The sequence below is a fragment of the Nerophis ophidion genome, linkage group LG14, assembly GCF_033978795.1.
Source record: "Nerophis ophidion isolate RoL-2023_Sa linkage group LG14, RoL_Noph_v1.0, whole genome shotgun sequence".
NCBI lineage: Eukaryota > Metazoa > Chordata > Actinopteri > Syngnathiformes > Syngnathidae > Nerophis > Nerophis ophidion.
The window spans coordinates 11,598,580-11,623,160 of record NC_084624.1 but is presented as its reverse complement, the minus strand read 5'-3'; the positions used below and the strand labels follow the sequence as shown (position 1 = coordinate 11,623,160).

Genomic DNA, 24,581 nt, shown 5'->3' with positions numbered 1-24,581 from the left:
CTTACCACCACCAGGTGTGAATGAAAGATGGGTAGCCACTTTTCTGTGAGCGCTTTGAGTATCTAGTAATAGGAAAGCGCGATATAAATCTAATCCATTATTATTATTATTATTAAAAAGGTGTCTAATGTTTAAACCAAAAATAAACAAAAAGGTAAGTGCCCCTAAGAAAAGGCATTGAAGCTTAGCGAAGGCTATGCAGAACAAAACTAAAACCGAACTGGCTACAAAGTAAACAAAAACAGAATGCTGGACGACAGCAAAGACTTACTGCGGAGCAAAGACGGCGTCCACAAATTACATCCGAACATGACATGATAATCAACAATGTACCCACAAAGAAGGATAAAAACAACTGAAATGTGCTTGATCGCTAAAACAAAGTAGACGCGGGAAATATCGCTCAAAGGAAGACATAAAACTGCTACAGGAAAATACAGGAAAAAGAGAAAAAGCCACCAAATAGGAGTGCAAGACAAAAACTAAAACACTACACCCAGGAAAACAGCAAAAAAGTCCAACTAAGTCAGGCTGTGATGTGACAGGTGGTGACAGTGCACCTACTTTGAGACAAGAGCTATACTGATGCATGCTTGGTTGTGTTTTAAAGTCATATCCAACAACTTTTTATTTGCAACTGAGTTTCGTTTTTAATGATTTCAGATGTTTTCAACGGATAAAATGTGCCTTGGCTAAAAAAAGGTTAAAAAACACTGAAGTAGAGCACAAAGAAGTGTATTTTTTTATTTTTTAATCACAAAATGAACCCTTTCAGAACAGTTGGTTTTGCATTATAGGTGCCCTTCAATGAGCATCAACACATCTAATTGTGTAAGGCTTGGTTCATAACAACATACTATTGTTTTGTGTCATTAGCGTGGCTCTTTTAATTCATGCTGTACATGATTTACATGTTTAATATCCTGCAGCTGCACGGCACGCAGCTGTGAAAACGCCTTATAGAGGCCGATGTTCAATAAACCCCGCTGGAACTGTTATCCGTTTGATTAAAGAGACTAGGGTTGTGACGACACCAAAATGCATTTCGATACTTTCCGGTACTTTTCTAAATAAAGGAGACCACAAAAATTGGCATTATTGGCTTTAATTTAATTAAAAAAATTAGGGTACATTGAACATGTTTATTATTGCAGGTTTGTCTTTAAATAAAATAGTGAACATACTAAACATCTTGTCTTTTAGTAGTAAGTAAACAAGGGGTCTCAAACACGTTATTTTGCGGCCCGCACCTTAATATGAAAATTGAACGGCGCTTTACAGCTTCATATTTATGTACCCTAAATTTATCCGGGAGGCTGTCAATTTTCAATGCCCCTTCAGGGGTAATCAATCTCCCGAATTTCACCCGATAAACAATATTAGTGGAGGCACTACCTTTAGAGTCCTCTACAGCAGTGGTTCTCAACCTTTTTTCAGTGATGTACCCCCTGTGAACATTTTTTTTAATTCAAGTACCCCCTAATCAGAGCAAAGCATTTTTGGTTGACAAAAAGAAATAAAGAAGTAAAATACAGCACTATGTCATCAGTTTCTTATTTATTAAATTGTTTAACAGTGCAAAAATATTGCTCATTTGTAGTGATCTTTCTTGAACTATTTGGAAAAAAAGATATGAAAATAACTAAAAGGTTGTTGAAAAGTAAACAAGTGATTCAATTCTAAATAAAGATTTCTACACATAGAAGTAATCATCAACTTAAAGTGCCCTCTTTGGGAATTGTAATAGAGATCCATCTGGATTCATCGACTTCATTCTAAACATTTTTTCACGAAAAAGGAATCTTTAACATGAGGAGCAAGCGCGACGAAGACGCCGGGGACGGCTGAAAAGCGACCGGAAGAGCGAGCAGTTGGAAGAGCTGAAAAGCGACCGGAAGAGCGAGCAGTTGGAAGAGCTGAAAAGCGACCCGACCTGAACTGATGTTTATTGAAATAATAAACCAAGTCACAAAACTGTTCGCAATCATGTCTCTCCTTGGTGGTCCGAGGAACCCGGAGAGAAGAGGTCCTCCACAATCATTTATTCAACATTTTTGACGTAAGGACCACCATGACATGTTATGTAGACCGGTGCTTTTCAACCACTAGTGTGCCGTGAGATATGGAACATGTCCACAAAAAATCGAGCTGTCAACACTGAATATTGCATTGTTGCATTTTTTTCACAGTTTATGAACTTACATTCATATTTTGTTGAAGTATTATTCAATACATATATTTATAAAGGATTTTTGAATTGTTGCTATTTTTAGAATATTTAAAAAAAAATCTCACATACCCCTTGGCATACCTTCAAGTACCCCCAGGGGTACGCATACCCCCATTTGAGAACCACTGCTCTACAGTCTGTACGGACAGCGTGCCAGCCCAGCCACATGTCGTATTCGGTTTCTGTAGACTCAGTAAGCGACTGCAAGACATACTTGTTCAACAGTCATACAGGTCACACTGAGGGTGGTCGTAAAAACAACTTTAACGCTCTTACTAATACTGTATGTGCCACACTGTGAACCCACATCAAACAAGAATAACAAACACATTTTCGGAGAACATCAGCAGCGTAACACAACATAGACAAAACAGAAGAAATACCCATAATCCCATGCAGCCCTAACTCTTCAGGGCTAGAATATACACCTACGCCAGCCCAACCCCTATTGTAGCCCGGAAGAGTTAGGGCTGCATTGGATTCTGGGTATTTGTTCTGTTGTGTTTATGTTGTGTTACAGTGCGGATGTTCTCCCAAAATGTGTTTGTCAATCTTGTTTGGTGTGGGTTCACAGTGTGGCGCATATTTGTAACAGTGATAAAGTTGTTTATACGGCCACTCTCAGGGTAACCTGTATGGCTGTTGACCAAGTATGTCTTGCAGTCGCTTCCGTGGGTCTGCAGAAGCCTGTGTATCTGTTGGAAAAGCGGACGAGATGGCAGGTTGTAGAGGACGCTAAAGGCAGCGCCATCACGGCACGCCCTTAATACTCTTGTCCGGCAGAAAGATTGCCCCAGGAGATTGTCGAGAGGGGCTCTGATATTCGGGTGTCTCCGGAAAAGATCGCGAGAGTTGGCAAGTGTGTTGCTAGGGCGGGAAAGCCATTCAAAGGTTAATTCATTAAAAAGTGCATGTTGGATTATTTTAAGAATTTTTTTCTTGCGGCCCAGCCTCACCCAGTTTCTGCATCCAGGGACCCCCAGGTAAATTGAGTTTAAGACCCCTGAAGTAAACAAACAAAGGCTCCTAATTAGTCTGCTTGTGTCATTTATACACCTATTATCTTGTCAACATTATGAGGGACAAGCTGTAGAAAATGGATTATTAATGTACTTGTTCATTTACTGCTAATATCTGCTTATTTTCACTTTTAACATGTTCTATCTACACTTCTGTTCAAATGTGATAATCACTTATTCTTCTCTTTTTGATACTTTATATTAGTTTTGGATGATACCACACATTTGGGTATCGAACCGATACCAAGTAGTTACAGGATCATACATTGGTCATATTCAAAGTCCTAATGTGTACGGTATACCGGTACTAGTTTAGTATCACGGTACTAATTAATCATAAAACGGTACTATAATCTGTTTGAAAAGTACCGGTTCCCAATGTATTTATTTATTTATTTTTTTAACAGGCATGACGCCAGGACATTTCTGGTTGTAAGAGCTGAGGAGCATGTTCGGCAGCGCACAATCACAGAGTACTTACAAGCAGACACAGAAAAGGGAGAACGGACGCATTTTGGCTTAAAAACTAAAGATAGAGGTGAAGTTATAACACTGAAACACCCTCAGGGAAAGGTGCTTTAAGACATGGCTAACTAGCTAGCAGGTAGTAGCTACTTCTAAATCACTAATCCTCGCCTCCATGGTGACAAATAAAGTAAGAAGATACAACAGCTCACCGGCGTCACCGCTAACAAGAGCTGGTCCGTCATGGGTGGATCTACACCTGACATCCATTATAATGATACCAAGTACAATAGTGTATCAAGTTGATATTATTATGATTACATTTATATTCTTTATCATCACAAAATAATTTTTTGTTTTTTCAAAATTCATATTATGTTTACAAACTAAGGACATATGTCCCTGGAATATGAATATGATAATGTTACTACTTGGTATCGGATCGATACCTACATTTGTGGTATCATCCAAAACTAATGTAAAGTATCCAAACAACAGAAAAATAAGTGATTATTACGTTTTTAACAGAAGTTTAAATAGAACATGTTGATATTAATGTTTAATGTATCGTAATATTTTTTGTTAAAATAAAGCCAATAACACCATTTTTTGTGGTCCCCTTTATAAGTATTGAAAAATATCGAAATACATTTTGGAACCGGTACCAAAATATTAGTATCGGGACAAGCCTAGTCCAGGGACATATTTCCTGAGTTCCATCCATCCATTTTCTACCGCTTGTCCCTTTTGAGGTCGCTGGAGCCTATTTCAGCTGCATTCGGGCGGAAGGCGGCGTACAACCTGGACAAGTCGCCACCTCATCGCAGAATATTTCCTGAGTTCATAAACAAAATATAAATTTTAAAAAGGAAAAAAAAACTATCGATGTTATCATAGTATTATCGACTAGATATGCTATTGTACTTGGTATCATTACAGTGGATGTTAGGTGTAGATCCACCCATGGCATTTTTTTACATTCAGGGGTGCTAGCTTGCTGTTAGCGGTTAGCTATTGTATCCTCCTACGATTTGTAGTGAAGCATGTTTAGCTATTTCTTGTCCTGCAGGGATGATACTTGTAAGAAACGTACTTTATTTGTCGCCGTGGAGACCAGGATTAGTGACTTAGAAGTAGCTAAAAAACTGCCGCTAGTTAGCTAGTCACGTCTTAAAGCACCTCCTCTGAGGGTGTTTCAGTGTTATAACTTCACCTTTATCGTTAGTTTTTAAGCCAAAATGCGTCCGTTCCCCCTTTTCTGTCTACACACTGTGTCTGCTTGTAAGTACTCGGTGATTGTGCGCTGCCGAACATGCTCCTTTGCTCGTAAAACCATTAATGCAAATGCCTGTTAAAATAAATGGGTAAATAAATAAATGGGTTGTACTTGTATAGCGCTTTTCTACCTTCAAGGTACTCAAAGCGCTTTGACACTACTTCCACATTTACCCATTCACACACACATTCACACACTGATGGAGGGAGCTGCCATGCAAGGCGCCAACCAGCACCCATCAGGAGCAAGGGTGAAGTGTCTTGCTCAGGACACAACGGACGTGACAAGGTTGGTACTAGGTGGGATTTGAACCAGGGACCCTCGGGTTGCGCACGGCCACTCTTCCATAAAATAGGGAACTTTTCAGACACGGTATAGTACCGTTTTTTTGAATCATTAGTACCTTTCTCCTAAACCATACACCGTAGATACAAGTAGACGAAAACAAGAATAAACAGAAAAGCGGGCCGATAGCATGGGAAGCTACGGCGAAGCTTAGCGCAGGAACAAGAATCAAGAATCCAATGTAACTTGTTGTGTGGAACAAACAAAGAAGCCAGGACGAGCGTGGCAAGGGAGGTGAATAAAAATCCCTCTGATTAGTGGTCGACTGCAGGTAAGCGGGCCGACTACTAACCAGAGGCAGGTGAACCCAATTAATCCCCCTTAAGAAACCAAAACAAACCCAGAGGTGCACAAAACAGGAACTAATGGAGTACAAAAATAACAGAACATAACAAAAACATGATCCGAGCAATACTATACTATACTAAACTACTGTATACTATTGTCATGTCTTTATGATCATGTTCTGTTTAGTTTTTTTCTGTTTTGTTTTTGACCCCATTAGTTCCTGTTTTTGCGCACCCTGGTTTGTTTTAGTTTCCATGACAACCATTAGTTTCACCCGTTTGTTTGGACTCACGCACTCACAAAACTATTTAAGCCTGTAGTTGCCAGGCAGTGAGCCTGGCGACATCACCCTCTACTCACCCTTGATAGCTGATAGCTCACTCCTTGCCATAGAATCATGCTTTTCACATCACGGTAAGTGTTTTCGTTTTTGTTGTCCATAGTTCTGCCATTGTGCGAGTTTTTGTTTTCAGAGCCAAGTTTTGAGCCTCTGCTGAGAGCGCCTTTTGTTTGTTCCTTTTTTGATGTTAATAATAAAAGATGTCATTACCTTCACAGCATGTCCGGTCCAGTCGATTTGCACCATAGGAAAACAAACCACACCATAGGCCAAGTCGGGAAAACTATACTACCGTATTTCCTTGAATTGCCGCCGGGGCGCTAATTAATTTAAAACCTCGTCTCACTCCGGCGTTTACCAAAGGCATGCGGTAAATTTAGGCCTGCGCTTAACAATTTGAGTGTGATGTAAGGATACCATCATGAAAAGGACATTTAATAAAAAAAATGTATTATGGTTTTACCTTTACTTATAAATGAAGTCCATGCGCAGCTCCTTCTGATCAAAAGCATCGATAACTTGTTTACAGAAGTCTTCCTTATCTTTCTTCAGTTTTAAAAGTCTCTCTGTCTCGATGGAGATCTTCCTTTTTTACCTCCTGCTTCGAATGAAAGTCCAGTTTAGAAAACTGTTTTATTTTAGATATGTAATCCTCCATGTTAAAAGTGCAAGCAAGAGGAAAAAATAAACGATTGCTGCTCACTCTTGCTGCTTGTTGTCACTTCTTCTGCAGCCGAGTAGTCGCAAGAAGGATCACAAGCGCCCTCTACCACCAGGAGGCGGCAGTCATTTAATGACTCATATTTGACACACGCGGCTACGGTATATTAATAAAACATAGATGCTTATTGTTCTTTTCAGCATATTCAATAGCTTGGACCTTAGGTCCTACTGAATAGCTCTTAAACTTCTTCCCTTTATGCGATTTCAAATAATTGAAATCAACCTCCTCCATTTTGACAATGATGACAGGTGAAGTGTCACTCGTGACGTGACGAGTTTGACCCGGCGGAAATTCTAGACATGCGCAAATAAAAATAATATTTTGCGAAACGAGTTTGACCCGGCGTTAATCCTGAGCCGGCGGTAATGCTGGGACTGCGCTAATTATTTTTGCGAAACGAGTTTGACCCAGCAGTAATTCTAGTCAGGCGCATACTATATACCCGCCAGCAATTCAAGGAAATATTGTATACTATACTATACTATACTATACTATACTATACCGTACAACCCTAAAAGGGACACACACAGAGACACTTGCAGTATGTTACGTACAATAATGCAATCTCCCTTACTATTTATTAACGTTATTTATGACCTTCACCAGCTGTAAGAGAACAACGTTACATACAACATGTCCTCTTTGAACTCTTTCACACCGTGCCAAATTGGTTTTGGCAAAAAAAAAAAAAAAAAGAGTAGGAATAGAGACAAACAAAGAAATAAGACAGAAGGGGGGGGAGAGAGAGTAAATGAGCCTGGACTCCCTGAGGTAACGAGCCTGGCTGCGTGCAGGAGAAAGAGCAGTGGAGTGCAACATCTTGCATGTGGCTGATGTGTGGATGATGACGTCACCGTGGCAGTGGGCTGTGTCGTGACGTGAGAGATCTGGAGCGTCACCATCAAGTTAGAGCAGGTCAACTTGGTGTCACGTCCACACAAAATCCAATCACCGAAGCCCATTTTAGTGCTTTAGTGCGTTATGTCACCATCAAAAGCAGGAAAAAAATACTTTTATACACATATATCGCATTTTCCGGACCATAGGGCTCACCGGATTATAAGGCGCACTGCCGATGAGCGGGTCTAGTCAGGTCTATTTTCATATAAAAGGATCTAAAGGAGTGTGTGGAGGGGGGGCGTGGCCTGCGGACCTGCAGCGAAGCCGTGTGTGCCAGGACCGGCTTCAAGATCAGCGAAAGGTGCGGTAGATGGCCCACCTTGGCCTGCTTATCTAATCACCTGTCGCTCTGTTAAATTCAATCAATCAATGTTTATTTATATGGTCCTAAATCACAAATGTCTCAAAGGACTGTACAAACCATTACGACTACAACATCCTCGGAAGAACCCACAAAAGGGCAAGGAAAACTCACACCTAGTGGGCAGGGAGAATTCACACTGGGAGATCTTTTTTAGAAGATCTGAAGGGGGACAGTTGGATTTGGTTGTCTTTTTATTTCCTCGTCAGATTTTAGAACAGCTAAAGTGTGAGCCTTTTACATAGACCTTGAATTTGGAATGTGTGAATGAAGACATAACAATCTGTTATCTCAACTGTCCGAAGTAGGGAGGAGAAGAAGAGGGGCGGGTGATAGTGAGTGAGGAGGGAGAAACTGCCATTTTAGGATTAGATCAATTTGGACCCAGCTTTGAAATGTTGTATCTAGATTGATCTCCCAAGGCGCTTTGGTCATAAAATAGCAAAATGAGCAACCTCTGTCTCTGATTGATTTAAAACCAGCTTATGTGTCATAAAAGAACCTGGGGGCGTTGACCGAAGGAAGAACAGGTCAGAACGCATCAACACCCAGTGGGACGCCAGTGACAATGCTGACTATTAGAAACCTTGGAGAGGACCTCAAATTTGGGCACCCCCCCCGCCCCCCTTCCTCTAGGGGACCGAAAGCAATGGATGTCGAGCGGGTCTAACATGATACTGTGAAAGTTCAATCCATAGTGGCTCCAACACAGCCGCGAGAGTTCAGTTCAAAGCGGATCCAAAAGGCAGCAGCCGGGGAGGAGAGAGGAGTTGGAGGTGGAGCACGAGCGAGACAGATGAACCAAATAAACATTTCCTGAAAAGTACCAGAAAGACTAAAAATAAAACAGTGTTCAATCCTGAAAAGGAGCTGTCATGGCAGTACTTGGTGGTCCACCGAGTCATATTATTATAATTTTTTTCTAAATGTAAAACACTTCCTTGTGGTCTACATAACATGTGATGGTGGTTCTTTGGTAAAAATGTTGCATTGATGATGTTTTACAGATCATCTTCAAGCCGCTTTCTGACAATCGCTTCTGGATGCGCTGTTTTGTGGGCGGTCTTATTTACGTGGCTCACCTTCGACAGCGTCTTCTCCCTGTCATCTTTGTTGCAGCGGTGTAGCGTGCAAGGACGGGAGTGGAAGATGTGTCAAAAGATGGCGCTAACTGTTTTAATGACATTCAGACTTTACTTCAATTAATAATGGAGCAGCATCTCCTCATCCGGAAACGACAACAAAGCCGGAAATGTGTCCCGTGCAAAAACCGTCCGACCGGAACTCTCTAATATCTAAAGTTCCTTGGGTGAATAAAGTAAACTCACTACACCGGTATGTTTTAGCGCTTTCATGGCGAGTTTACTGACAGATATGTGTTACGTGTGGGTCGCAGCTGGCTGCGAGGTTTGTTCCCCCGGGATGCAAACGGATCACTCCGGACAGGACTTGCAGGTAGGAACATGATTTATTACTCGAAAATCAAAGAAGTACCAAACACAGAAAATAAGCAGAAGAAACAATGTGCAGATCGCACTAGAAGCTAAGGCTACCACTTATCATAGACTAGAAGACGGATACCGTACTCACGTAGCAGGTTGCGTACAGCAAAACAAAGAAGCCAGGACGAGCGTGGCGAGAGAGGTGAAAAAATAGCTCTGATTTATGGAAGACTGCAGTTAACCAGAGGCAGGTGAACCCAAATAATCCCCATAGACACCAAAACAAACCCAGAGGTGCACAAGACAGGAACTAGGGGAGTCCAAATATAACAGAAAATGACAAAATATGATCTGAGCCACAGCTCATGACAATATAAGTAAGAACTTTACTCTACTTTATATCCGAAATGGCAACAGGAGATGATGAATTTCCCAAAACAAGAAGATAGAGAAAAAGAAGAAGCTTATTGACTACGGTGTCGGTACGGACTACAGAGGTGGACACGCAAAAAATTTACAGGACCTATCCAGATCCCACATACAGATCAGCAGGTACCAGAAGGTAAGAATAGTTGCTTTTGCATAGTATTGTGGATCAAATCAGATAATATCCATCCATCCATCCATTTTCTACCGCTTGTCGCTTAGTGTTGCCAATCAACCTATCAAAGCTTTGGTGTTGCTTGCTTACGGGTACTTGCTAGGGTCATTAACTGAAGAGGAGGCGTCAACTTGCATTCCACTAGTATCTCTTGTGTGTGACTGCCATCTACTGGTCACACTTATCATTTCACCATGTACAAATAAAATAGCTTCGAGGTAGGTAAGCACAACCAAAATTATTCCGTACATTAGTTTTGAGAAAATGAAAGGATTTGAAGTGTGCTTTATAGTCTGAAAAACACGGCACATCACTACATACGATGTCATAGATTGTCTAAATCAGGGGTCGGCAACCCGCGGCTCCAGAGCCACATGCGGCTCTTTTATCACTCTGTTGTGGCTCAGTTGCATACTTGCCGACCCTCCTGATTTTTCCGGGATGTATACGGATTTCAGTTCCTCTCTCAAAAATCTGCCGGGAATATTATCCTTAGATTTTCACTCGGACAACAATTTTGAGGGCGTACCGTAATGGCAATTCCTTTGACGTCCTCTAGAACAGTAGTCCCCAACCACCGGGCTCGATTGGTACCATAAAAATCACAAGATACACTTACAATTAGTGCACCAACCCAACAAAAACACCCTTTTTCAAGACAAAAAAAAAAAAAAAACGTGCGTAGGTTGAGGTGGGCGGGGTTTGGTGGTAGCGGGGTGTATATTGTTGCCCAGAAGAGTTAGGGATGCATGGGATTCTGGGTATTTGTTCTGTTGTGTTAATATTGTGTTGCAGTGCAGATGTTCTCCCGAAATGTGTTTGTCATTCTTGTTTGGTGTGGGTTCACAGTGTGGCGCATATTAGTAAGAGTGTTAAAGTTGTTTAAACGGGCACCCTCAGTGTGACCTGTATGGCTGTTAAACAAGTATGCCTTGTGTCTGCAGAAGCCACATGCAACAAGATGCCTGTTAGGGTTTTAGAGGGCGTTAAAGGCAGTGCCATCCTAGAACGCCTTTATCTTTAATGTTAGGGGGGAAATCAGCAGACATTCGAGAGAATGCTCGCTCTGAATCTAGGGAGTCTCCCGGAAAATTTGGGAGGGTTGGCAAATGTGATGTTGTCAAGCGGCATTCCCAAAAAACTTGCGGACCGCACTAACATTGAATTTTCATATTAAGGTGCGGGCCGCGTGTCTGAGACCCCTGGTTTAAAGCCCAAAAAAACAACTTTGTACGCATTTTTATTTCATTTTAAATTTCAAAAGAGTTTTGTGGCTCCCGTTGTTTTCTTCATTTTGTGAAACGGGTCAAAATGTCTCTTTGAGTGGTAAAGGTTGCCGACCCCTGGTCTAAAAGTATGACCTTGGTTGACTGAATAAAAAGACAAAGAATAAGTAGAACACACCGACAAAGGAGTGGATTTACCCGCACCCATTTAGACACATTAATTGCTGCTTTATATTCGCTGTTTGGCCGAGCCTGGTGTCCGGAGTAAGAAGGTTTTAGTATGACAAGTCATGCCTGGTGGTTTAATACATGTATTGGTTGTATTTATTTCAATTTGCATCCATGGTGTCTCAAGCCAGGTTGTTGATCCAGAAACAAACAGTGTATTTCTAATGAAATGTTTAATTTGTCATTGTGAGTTGCTACTAAATCCTCATGACAATAAATCTAGCCCTTGAATATTAAAATAATGTGGGTTTGTTTGGATCACAGCAGGGTTCATTTTGACAGCCATTTTTAATGGAAGTTTTAGGCAAAAATGTATTTTAGTTTTTGTTATATTTTAGTCATCTCAATTCCATCCATCCGTTTATCCACAGCTCGTCCCTTTCAGTGAAGTTGGCAAGTTGTGTAAATGATAAATAAAAACAGAAACCAATTATCTGCATATCCTTTTCAACTTATTGTCACGTTCGGTGGTCTGGATTATGTTTTTGTTATTTTATGTTGTTTTGAACTCCATTAGTACCTGTCTTTCGGTGCACTCTTGTTTGTTTTTGGTTGCCATGGTGACTGTTCGATTTTGTGTTCGGACGCTCACCTGGCTCTAATCATGAGACTATTTCGACCGCCCTTGCCAGTCAGTCGGTCTAGTTTTCATGCCATAGTTCATGCTGCTCCTTTCATGATTAGTTCACGCTGCTCTGTTCATGCCATAGTTCATGCTGCCCGTTTTCAGGTCAAGTAAGTTTTGTTTATTCATGCCTCAGTTAAGTGGCCTAGTGGTTAGAGTGTCTTGAGATCGGTAGGTTGGGAGTTCAAAATCCGGCCGAGTCATACCAAAGACTATAAAAAAATAGGACCCATTGCCTCCCTGCTTGGCACTCAGCATCAAGGGTTGGAATTGGGGGTTAAATCACCATAAATGATTCCCGGGCATTGGCACCGCTGCTGCCCACTGCTCCCCTCACTTCCCAGGGGGTGATCAAGGGGATGGGTCCAATGCAGAGGACACATTTCACCACAACTAGTGTGTGTTTGACAATCATTGGTACTTTAACTTTCTGTCTAAGTTGTGTTTTCGCCTCGTGCGTCTTTTTGTTTGTTCCTATTTTTAATTTTCCTGAAGGAACTCTCCTGAAGGAATCAATAAAGTACTATCTATCTATCTATCTATCTATCTATTTTGATAGTGATTAACTAAAAATGTTCCTACCTTCACGCCCGGTCCAGAGTAGTCCGTTTGCATCCTGGGAGAACAAACCCAGCAGCAAGCTGCAAAAAAAAAAACATGTCTTGACACTCATATTCAATTGAATAGACGGCAAATATTTAATGTTTGAACTGAGAAACTAGTTTTTTTTTGCAAATAATCATTAACTTAGAATTTAATGGCAGCAACACATTGCAAAAAAGTTGGCACAAGGGCATTTTTACCACTGTGTTACATGGCCTTTCCTTTTAACAACACTCAGTAAACGTTTGGGAACTGAGGAGACCCATTTTTGAAGTTTTCAGGTGGAATTCTTTCCCATTCTTGCTTGATGTACAGCTTAAGTTGTTTAACAGTCCGGGGTCTCCCTTGTGGTATTTTTGGCTTCATAATGTTCCACACATTTTCAATGAGAGACAGGTCTGGACTACAGGCAGGCCAGTCTAGTACCCGCACTCTTTTACTATGAATCCACGCTGTTGTAATACGTGCAGAATTCGGCTTGGCATTGTCTTGCTGAAATAAGCAGGGGCGTCCATAACCTTATTTACATTCCCAAAGCCAAGAGGTTCAACGACCGATAATCGCGCTGGGTGCAGTTTTTCCTGCAGATTTGACTACACTCTCTCATTCAGACCTGCCCGTGTAGGGATGGTAACGTGGGAGATCGAAGGCTTGGTCAAGATGGCCCTGCGCTCCGACCCTGGTCCCGACAGCGGACCCCCGTACAAGCTGTTTGTTCCTCGACAACTATAATCCAAGGTACTGGACTGGGCTCATTTTAACATCCTCACCTGCCATCCTGGAATCCATAGGTCACTCTCTTTCATTCAACGTCGTTTCTGGTGGCCATCCATGAAGGCGGAATACCCGCGAGTTTGTTGCTGCATGCACCATCTGCTTCCGCAACAAAGCTGCCCACAGTCCTCCGATAAGCCTCTTATGTCTTCTCGAACCTGGTCCATTGCTCTGGACTTCATTACCGGATTTCTCACCTCACAAGGTAACACTTCCATTCTCACTCTGATCGACAGGTTCTCCAAAGCAGCCAACTTCGGCCCCTTCCCAAGCTTCCCCACGGTGCCGAGACTACTGACCTACTCTTCCAACATGTGGTCAGGATCCATGGGATCCCCGTGGACACCGTCTCTGGCGTTGGGCCCCAATTAATTTACCGGGTCTGGCAGACCTTCTGCAAGGGGATTGGGGCAACGGTCAGTCTGTCCTCCGGCTATCACCCCCAAAGCAATGGGCAAGCCAAGAGGGCCAACCACAGAGTGGAGACCATGCTGCACTGTATGGCTGCCCTGCCAGCCCACTTCCTGTTGCAAGTTCATACCCTTGGTGGAATACGCATTTAACTCCATGACCAGCGCGGCCACAGGTATGTCCCCGTTTGAGTGCTCCCTGGGTTTCCAGCCGCCTACATTTCCTCAACAGGAGATCAAAGAGGCAATACCCTCTTTTCGAGCCCATCTTAGGCACTGCCCCAAAGTCTAGAAATCCGCCCGTGCGGCACTGTTAAGGGTTTCATAGAGGATGCGTCACAGCGTCAATCTGCGGCGCATCCCGGCACCAGCCTCTCAGCGGGCAGCAAGTGATGCTGTGGGCCAAGGATCTTCACCTTCCAGTATACTCCCAAAAGTTGGCACCACGCTACGTGGGGCATTTTCCAGTGGAAGCCATTATAAACCCAGCTGCGGTACGCCATCTCCTGCCACATTCTATGAAAGTACACACAATTTTTCACATCTCCCAACTTAACCTTGTGGCGGGTCAGTTCCCTTTCCCCCCCATCCCTGCTCTTACCCCTCCTAGGATCCTCGAGGACAGTGATACTGTGTGGACTGTAAAGGAGACAGGGAAGGGGGTTGGTCTTCTTGGTCGACTGGGAGGGCTATGGACCGGAGGATCGATCCTGGGTAACGGCCACATACATCATTGACCCATCACTCCTTAGGGACTTCTACGAGGTTCACACTGAGGCACCACGACGGAGGTGAAGGGGGTGGGGGCGGGGGGGGGGGGGGGGGGGGGGGCTGATACAGATTAGACACCTTCCGCCTCTCATTCTGCTGTGCGCTCCACTGAGCGCACCTCGGGACAAGCCCACGGGCATTCTTCTCCGGCTGCGGTCGCGCCTCCGTGCGGCTGCAATGAGACACCCGCCTTCATTAGTCAACGCGTCTTGCGTTTCAGTGCCAGAACCAAGCTACTTGAATATGTGCAGTAAGCCTCATACGTCTCCAGCTTTCATTTGCCTATGAGCTTCCTCGCTCTTTGTGTTTTACCCCCGCCATGCTCACTGTGTCTCATTTTGTGTCGTCATCCAGCAACCCGTCATCATCCCCTGGTTTCGGGATGTGTGTCTTGTCTCTTCGGATCTCCTCTGGATTCTCTGCTGCCTCCCTGGACCTCGACCTCACGCCTGCCCTTTGACCACGACTCCTCACTCTAGCCCTTGACCTCCTGCCTGTCTCTGGACCTTCAAGCCTGCCTTGCCCTATCTGGACTTCCGCCTCGATCCTAACACGCACCTTCAACACCCCTCAGATATTTACTACACAAAATCAAACCTTATTAGTACCAATGATTGTCGCACACACACTAAGTGTGGCAAAATTATTCTCTGCATTTGACCCATCACCCTTAATCGCCCCCTAAGAGCTGAGGGGAGCAGTGAGCAGCAGCGGTGGCCGAGCCCGGGAATCATTTTTGGTGATTTAACCCTCAATTCTAACTCTTGATGCTGAGTGCCAAGCAGGGAGGTAATGGTTCCCGTTTTTATAGTCTTTGGTATGACTCGGCCGGGGTTTGAACTCATAACCTACCGATCTCAGGGTGACCTTATTTCTTTGGATTAAATACACACTTCACGTACATCTGTTTTTTGCAAACTCACAACGTCCCTGTCGCCATGCCGTCCCATTCTCCCACAGTATCGTTACATGCCTATGGTCTTGCTCCTTTACTGCTGTCTTTAACAGTAACAGTAATTCAGTACAGTAGGAGTCGTTTGGAAAGCTTAATTTAGGCCTACTTACTGTTGTGTGGATAATTAGCCTGTAGATGGCGCTTCAAGTTGGTTTTATTTTTACCGGAGAAGATCGAGCCACAAGGTTTACAATGTATCTTGTTGTCTACCATTGCAAAGGTACAACGTAAAATCTGGAGCCTATCTCAGCTGCACTAGGGCGGAAGGCGGGGTACACCCTAGACAAGTCGCCACCTCATCGCAGGGCCAACACAGATAAACGGACAACATTCACACTCACATTCACACACAATTTAGTGTTGCCAATCAACCTATCCCCAGGTGCATGTCTTTAGAGGTGGGAAGAGTCCGGAGTACCCGGAGGGAACCCACGCGGTCATGGGGAGAACATGCAAACTCTACACAGAAAGATCCCGAGCCCGAACCCAGGACTACTTAGGACCTTTATATTGTGAGGCAGATGCACTAACCCCTCTTTCACCGTACTGCCCGGCAGTAAACCAAACAAACAAAAATCCTTAAAGGCCTACTGAAATGAGATTTTCTTATTCAAACAAGGATAGCAGGTCCATTCTATGTGTCATACTTGATCATTTCGCGATATTGCCATATTTTTGCTGAAAGGATTTAGTAGAGAACATAGACAATAAAGTTCGCAACTTTTGGTGCTAATAAAAAAGCCTTGCCTGTGCCGGAAGTAGCAGACGATGAGGTCACAAGGGTGAGGGCTCCTCACGTCCTCACATTGTTTTTAATGGGAGCCTCCAGCAGCAAGAGCTATTCGGACCGAGAAAACGACAATTTTCCCATTAGTTCGAGCGAGGGTGAAAGATTTGTGGATGATGATATTAATAGCGAAGGACTAGAAAAAAATAAATAAATAAATAAAGTATAAAAAAAAAGGCGATTGCATTGGGACAGATTCAGTTGTTTTTAGACACATTTACTAGGATAATTCTGGGAAATCCCTTATCTTTCTATTGTGTTGCTAGTGTTTTAGTGAGATTAAATAGTACCTGATAGCCGGAGAGGTGTGTCCACGGGTGTCTTGAGGCCAGTGTCTGAGGGAAATCACGGCAAATACAAGGACGGCGCAAACTCCACAGATCTCCGGTAAGAGGCGACTTTTAAACACAATTTTCTCAGCGAAACCTGTCGGTTGACAAGTGGTCGGGAACCAATTTCGCTTGACCGCTCTGATCCATAGTAAAGCTTCACCTCCGGGAATTTTAAACAAGGAATCACCATGTGTTTGTGTGGCTAAAGGCTAAAGCTTCCCAACTCCATCTTTCTACTTTGACTTCTCCATTATTAATTGAACAAATTGCAAAAGATTCAGCAACACAGATGTCCAAAATACTGTTTAATTGAGCGACAAAAAGAGACGCCGTTTAGCCGTAAGTGGTACTGTGCTAATATTACCTGACGTCAAGCGTACGCGTCATTATTCCGCAACATTTTCAACAAGAAACTCCGCGGGAAATTAAAAATTGCAATTTAGTACAGTGAACCGGCCGTATTGGCATGTGTTGCAATGTTAATATTTCATCATTGATATATAAACTATCAGACTTTGTGGTCGGTAGTAGTGGGTTTAGTAGGCCTTGAACGTAATTTACAGCTCAGACGGTGAAGGAAATGCAGGATTTACTTGTGGTCGTTTGTATTGACTCTTCTTCTATGATTAGAATTAATGATTATGTTGATTGCACATCAGCTTTCAGCTCCAAAAATAAAACCTGCTGACGTTTTGATTACAAGCCTGTCACACGTCACGCAACAAATGGCTAGTTTGCTAATTGAAAGCGTATACAGCAGATTTGTGCATAATTTACACTCGTGTTACTCCTCACTGTCGACATGACACTTTGTGACGCCTGGAGAGAAGCTGCGATAAGATGGACGGTATCTACCCTGAGACGCTTGATTAGGAGATTCCGCCATTTGATTTGGACTCTCAAAGGTTCCCATGTGCTGGGTTAGATGACGTTCGTGCACATAACCACACGCCAACAAATCCTCATTAAACCTGTTGACTCTGTTAAGGCTGCCAGTAGACATGAGTCCCTCAGGTGTGTGTGTGTAGGTGTGTGTGTGTGAAAGAGATAGAGGGAGGACTTTTATATATGTGGCCATCAGAGCCACTGACGTCTTTGGGTTATTACGGCGCAGAGGGCTGACACACACCCGCAAACATCCTCATATCTTCTCCTGTTCCGCTATCGAAGCTGAGGAAGAATCCACTTACACAGACAGAGACAAAGTCCACCATCAGCCAGGCCTTTCCTCCATTTTATATGACAAATTTGTTCATTTCCACAGATTCGATTTACACAATGCCGGGCTCCCAGGTGTGTTTGTGTTGACTGTACCTCTTCCTACGTAGGCTTGGATGCAAATGTGGGTTAGGTTTTGTCGAAGACCAACACGAGTTAGATAGAGCGATGTCATTGGGACAGCAGAGAAAAAGAGCCCATGCAAGCTTGTTGAACGGATATTTGGTCGGATAAGTAAAAAACTGCAACTAGCTGGAATAGAAACAGAGATAATTGCAAGTAAACAAAGATGGGGAATTAAGTAACAAATACATGACAACAAGCGCTGTCCGGTACTAATTAAACTTCAATCACACACCACAGTCGTTTAAAGCCACCACCACTAGGGGTCCTCACATGATCAGAAAGACCAGAGTGTGTGTAAAGACTGTTTGGCCAACTTCAATCTCTTCAATCATTGGTCAAAAGGCAGTCACCTGACTACAGGGCGCCATAACTGCTACCAACTTTGAGCTTGTTGGACAGACATTTTGTCGGATTAGTAAACAACTGCAACTAGCTAGAATAGAAATGGAAATAGTAAAAAGTAAACAAAGAAGGGGAATTAAGGAAAAATACATGAAAAAGTGCTGTCCAGTACTAATTAAACATCAATCATACACCACAATTGCATAAATCCGCAACCACTAAGGGTCCTCACATGATCAGAAAGACCAGAGTGTGTGTAAAGACTGTTTGGCCAACTTCAATCTCCTCAGTGGTTGGTCAAAAGGCAGTCACCTGACTACAGGCCGCCCTGATTGCTACCAACTTTATGCAACTAGCTGGAATAGAAATGGAAATAGTAAAAAGTAAACAAAGACGGGGAATTAAGGAAAAATACATGAAAAAGCGCTGTCCAGTACTAATTAAACATCAATCACACACCACACTCGTTTAAAGCCACCACCACTAGGGGTCCTCACATGATCAGAAAGACCAGAGTGTGTGTAAAAAGTGTTTGGCCAACTTCAATCTCCTCAATGATTGGTCAAAAGGCAGTCACCTTACTACAGGGTGCCCTGACTGCTACCAACTTTGAGCTTGTTCGACAGACATTTTGTCGGATTAGTAAACAACTGCAACTAGCTGGAATAGAAATGGAAAAAGTAAAAAGTAAACAAAGAAGGGGAATTAAGGAAAAATACATGAAAAAGCGCTGTCCAGTACTAATTAAACATCAATCACACACCACACTCGTTTAAAGCCACCACCACTAGGGGTCCTCACATGATCAGAAAGACCAGAGTGTGTGTAAAAAGTGTTTGGCCAACTTCAATCTCCTCAATGGTTGGTCAAAAGGCAGTCACCTGACTACACGGCGCCCTGACTGCCACCAACTTGAGCTTGTTCAACAGAAATTTTGTCGGATTAGTAAACAACTGCAACTATCTGGAATAGAAATGGAAATAATAAAAAGGAAAAAAAGAAGGGGAATTAAGGAAAAATACATGAAAAAGCGCTGTCCAGTACTAATTAAACATCAATCACTGAGATACGATCCAGCGACCCCCGCGACCCCGAACGGGACAAGCGGTAGAAAATGGGTGGATGGATCACGCACCATGGTTGTATAAATACGCAACCACTAGGGGTCCTCACATGATCAGAGAGACCAGAGTGTGTGTAAAAACTGTTTGGCCAACTTCAATCTCTTCAATCATTGGTCAAAAGGCAGTCAAGTGACTACAGGGCGCCATAACTGCTACCAACTTTGAGCTTGTTGGCCAGACAACTGCAACTCGCTGGAATACAAATTGAAAAAACGTCCGACCGGAACTCTCTAATAACTAATGTTCCTTGGGTGAATAATGTATACTCACTACCAGAGGTGGGTAGTAACGCGCTACATTTACTCCGTTACATCTACTTGAGTAACTTTTGGGATAAATTGTACTTCTACGAGTAGTTTTTATGCAACATACTTTTACTTTTACTTGAGTATATTTATAGAGAAGAAACGCTACTTTTACTCCGCTCCATTTATCTACAATCAGCTCGTTACTCGCTACTTTTTTTGTTTTTTTTATCAATCTGTTAATGCACGCTTTGTTTGTTTTGATTTTGTCAGATACGCATTCAAAGTAGGAACTACAGTCACTTGTGACGTTGGACCAATCAAACAAAACCAGGCGGTCACATGACCGTCACACGTCAAATCCGACCAAAAAAAGTTTAAAAACTTACTGGGGTGTTACCATTTAGTGGTCAATTGTGCGGAATATGTACTGTACTGTGCAATCCATTAATAAAAGTTTCAATCAATCAATCAAAAGTGTAAAGGAAAAAAGACAGTTTTTATTTCAACCGTACTTCCCGTCAAAAGCCTAAAGACTGATCGCCCAGTTCCTGTTTTCACAATAAAAGTGGTGCTCCATCGTGCCTGCGCTAACAAAATAAGAGTCTCCGAAAGCCAGCGCAAACAAGCGAGCAAGCCACGGAGTTTGCCGCCAAAGTATTTCTTGTAAAGTGTTTAAAAATGAATATGGAAGCTGGACGAATAAAATGCCCAAAAAAATCCCGACTTTCATGTGGTATTAGACAGAAAAGAGGAACTTTTTTTCTCTTCCATTTGAAAATGTGGGCATTATCAGCACTATACTGTCTGATTCCAATCAATACAAGTCATCAGAATCAGGTAATACACCAACTTATATTCTTGTCTTCATGAAAGATAGGAATCTATATGTGTTAAACATGCATGTATATTTATTAAAACACCTTTAACATGTCAACAAAAATGGCAAAATAAATAACTATAAATTATATACTATTATACTATATATATATATATATATATATATATATATATATATATATATATATATATATATATATATATATATATAGTGGATGTATATGTATATATGAGGTAGATCACCTCGACTTGGTCATTTATTAAGTAATTGATTAACGTTGAAAAACTTATTGGGGTGTTACCATTTAGTGGTCAATTGTACGGAATATGTACTGTACTGTGCAATCTACTAATACAAGTTTCAATCAATCAATCAATCAATCAATCAATCAATCAATCAATCAATCGATGAATGCCTACTGAGCCTATAGTGCTGTTAAGTTATTGTGGCTAAATTTGCCTTAATTTTTTATTTTAATGTATTATTATTTAAAATATATTATTGTTTTAGTTGCTTAAGAGATATTCCTGGCTCTGAATTTGCTCATTGCTATTTTTGTGTTTTTGTGCAATATTTGTTGCCGTAATCATTAAACAAACAGGTTACTCATCAGTTACTCAGTACTTGAGTAGTTTTTTCACAACATACTTTTTACTTTTACTCAAGTAAATATTTGGATGACTACTCCTTACTTTTACTTGAGTAATAAATCTCTAAAGTAACAGTACTCTTACATGAGTACAATTTCTGGCTACTCTACCCACCTCTGCTCACTACACCCGTATGTTTTAGCACTTACATGGCGAGTTTACTGAGAGATATAAGTAAGAATGTCACATAACAAGAAAATAGAGAAAAAGAACAAGCTTATCGACTACGGACTACTAAGGCGGACTTGCGCAATTTTTCAGGATCTATGCAGATCTCAAAAATAGATCAGCAGGTACCAAAAGGTAAGAAAAACACCAGATAATATTTCTTACTTTATACACACACCATTGTAATACTTGTAGGGACAGCGCGCAACCCGAGGGTCCCTGGTTCAATCCCCACCTAGTACCAACTTCGTCACGTCTGTTGTGTCCTGAGCAAGACACTTCACCCTTGCTCCTAATGGGTGCTGGTTAGCGCCTTGCATGGCAGCTCCCTCCATCAGTGTGTGAATTTGTGTGTGAATGGGTAAATGTGGAAGTAGTGTCAAAGCGCTTTGAGTACCTTGAAGGTAGAAAAGCGCTATACAAGTACAACCCATTTATCATTTATCATTTGTATGCTTAATGCGCCGACAACCCATCAAGCGGTGCGGCTTCTTAGCTAACCAAAGCCGTACTAAAACATTTTGACAGATTTTTGAGCGCAATGTGAAATGATCCATATTTTCAATGGAACATATAAAATGTTGGTGTTGTTTACTTGAGTCATATTGCCATCATACTGCAGTCTACACGTAGCTCTTATGTTTGACTGCCATCTACTTTACACAATTATCATTACACCATGTACCAAATAAAATTGCTTTGAGGTCGGTAAGCAAAACAATTATTCCGTACATTAGGCGCACCGGGTTGAAAGGCGCACATTCGAGTTTTGAGGGGAAAAGAATGATTTGAAGCTCCTTACAGTCCGGAAAATACGGTATTTGTGCTACTTGTTCATTTCCACCTGTACAAGGAAACCCTAACCAAACTGACAAATAGTTCGCTCAGAAAGAGGCAACACTGACTCACATCGACTCATTTGTTCATCAACTTGTTTACCCTTCCTTGAGCAAAGTCCGGAAATAAAAGACCGGAAGGTGAATACAGTGGACGAACGAAAGAAAATGAAATAAATAGGACCTCGGCGACTAATGCACCTCCAGTGCTAATCGCTATGGCAACAGATGATTTTAGGGGAGGGAGTGCAGTTTCCACTTTGAAAAAGGACCTATCCAACCATCAATTTAGCATTATTGTCTTGTGGATAATCTCAAAGGATCTGCAATGAGGTGGAAAAGCAGACGGAAGAAGAAGGTCTGCCTTAAGTCCCTGAAGGAGCCCTGCCAAACACTTGTTAATAACGTTATTTCTTATGTAGCCCCCGGCAAAACACGCAGAGGAAGAGCACAATATGGTTAGATCTCTATACCAACAGAGGAGAAATGGACTCAATAGACCAAGTCAGCACATTCGATTTTCTTGTGAAAACTGATGTAAATATTTTGGATTTTTTTGGGACTACAAGGCGCACTTCAAATCCTTTCTCAAAAACGGACAGCGTGCCTTATGTATGTAATAATTCTGGTTGTGCTTACTTACCTCAAGAACATTTTATATGGTGCCTGGTGTAATCATAAGTGTGACCAGCCACACATAAGAGATACGTGTGGACTCCAGGTTGACGCCTGTTCAGTAAACGATGCTAGCAAAGCAAGACTAAAACTTGAAATGTTTCATTGAGAATATAGAACATTACACACAGCGCTCAAAAATCTGTCAAAATGCGTAGGTTTGACTTTGGTAAGCTAGCTGGTAAGCTACCTGGGCTAGTGCTGGGCGGCGTATCAATATTAACCGTACTACCACTATATTTTAGAAAGAAATATATACCGTATTTTTCGGACTATAAGTGGCGTTTTTTTTTGTAGTTTTGCCGGGTGTGAGACTTGGCCAGACTATAAAAAAAAAAAATTTAAAAAATGTTTTATTTTTATTTTATTTTTTTTGGGGTTTGGCCGGGTCTCACCCCCCGCTGAACTGTGGAGAAGACTGCGACTTATAGTCCGAAAAATACGGTACTGAAGAAAAATATAAACTGCAAATTTAAACACTTTTTGTACAGAACACCACTACAATAGTTTAAAACAAATAAAGTGCACTTTTGTGCATGATGTCACACAAGATATTTCAATTGCTGTCAAATAAAAATGAGCTGCATAATAGGAAATCAAATAGTGTATGTCCTTCAATATGTGGTAGGTTCCTGCGCATGTTATCTCCTTATGTTGTCGACTATTTTTTTCATACGGTGTTGATCTGGAAATGTTTGCCTCGGCATTTTGATGGTGTGGCACCGAACGAGGATGTTGACATACGGAGTAATCACTCTTCATTCTCTCGCAGGTGACTTATCAAATGATGCTACATAATAGCAGTAATGCTTCTTTGTGTAGCAACGCTTTTGCCCCACCTTTGACAAATTACGGTTGTCTGTTTGACGTATTCCCACTTGAAGCCAAACCACCGCCAGACGATGGACCCCCTGCTGTTTTTCTTGGGTTTTTTGGTTTCATCTGACCACATGACATTCTCCCAATCCTCTGCTGTATCATCCATGTATCCATTTTGGTATAAACTCAACTGGTCGTGTTTGGAGGAAGAAGAATACTGAGTTGCATCCCAAGAACACCACACCTACTGTGACGCATGGGGGTGGAAACATCATGCTTTGGGGCTGTTTTTCTGCTAAGGCATGGGTGTCAAACTCTGGACCGGCGTGTAATTTCATTTGGCCCTTGAGGCAATAATAAATTAACATTAGAGCTGGCCCGCCGGTATTATATAGGGCAGTGCCGCTGCATCACCGTATTCAACACAAATTTTCATACTTGCCAACCCTCTCGATTTTTCCAGGAGAATCCCGAATTTCAGTGCCCCCCCCCGAAAATCTCCCGGGGCCACCATTCTCCCGAATTTCCACCCGGACAACAATATTGGGGGCGTGCCTTAAAGGTACTGCTTTTAACATCCTCTACATCCAGTCGTCTCGTCCTCTTATCCTCCATACAAACAGCGTGCCGGCCCAGTCACGTAATATATGGGGCTTCTACACACACACAAGTGAATGCAAAGCATACTTGGTCAACAGCTATGCAGGTCACACTGAGGGTGGCCGTATAAACAACTTCAACACTGTTACACCACATTGTGAACCCACACCAAACAAGAATGACAAACACATTTCGGGAGAACATCCGTACCGTAACACAACATAAACACAACAGA

General features: G+C 42.2%; 1 protein-coding gene across 3 annotated transcripts in view; it reads right to left on the bottom strand.

Moving 5' to 3' along the window:
* pif1 (PIF1 5'-to-3' DNA helicase homolog (S. cerevisiae)) overlaps positions 1-24,581 on the bottom strand; it is a 146,156-nt gene that overhangs the window by 89,035 nt on the left and 32,540 nt on the right. For all 3 annotated transcript variants that reach the window (XM_061919839.1, XM_061919841.1, XM_061919838.1), the window contains one exon: positions 12,653-12,711. In XM_061919839.1, the coding sequence (XP_061775823.1) occupies positions 12,653-12,711 (59 nt within the window). The remainder of the gene's footprint in view (positions 1-12,652; positions 12,712-24,581) is intronic.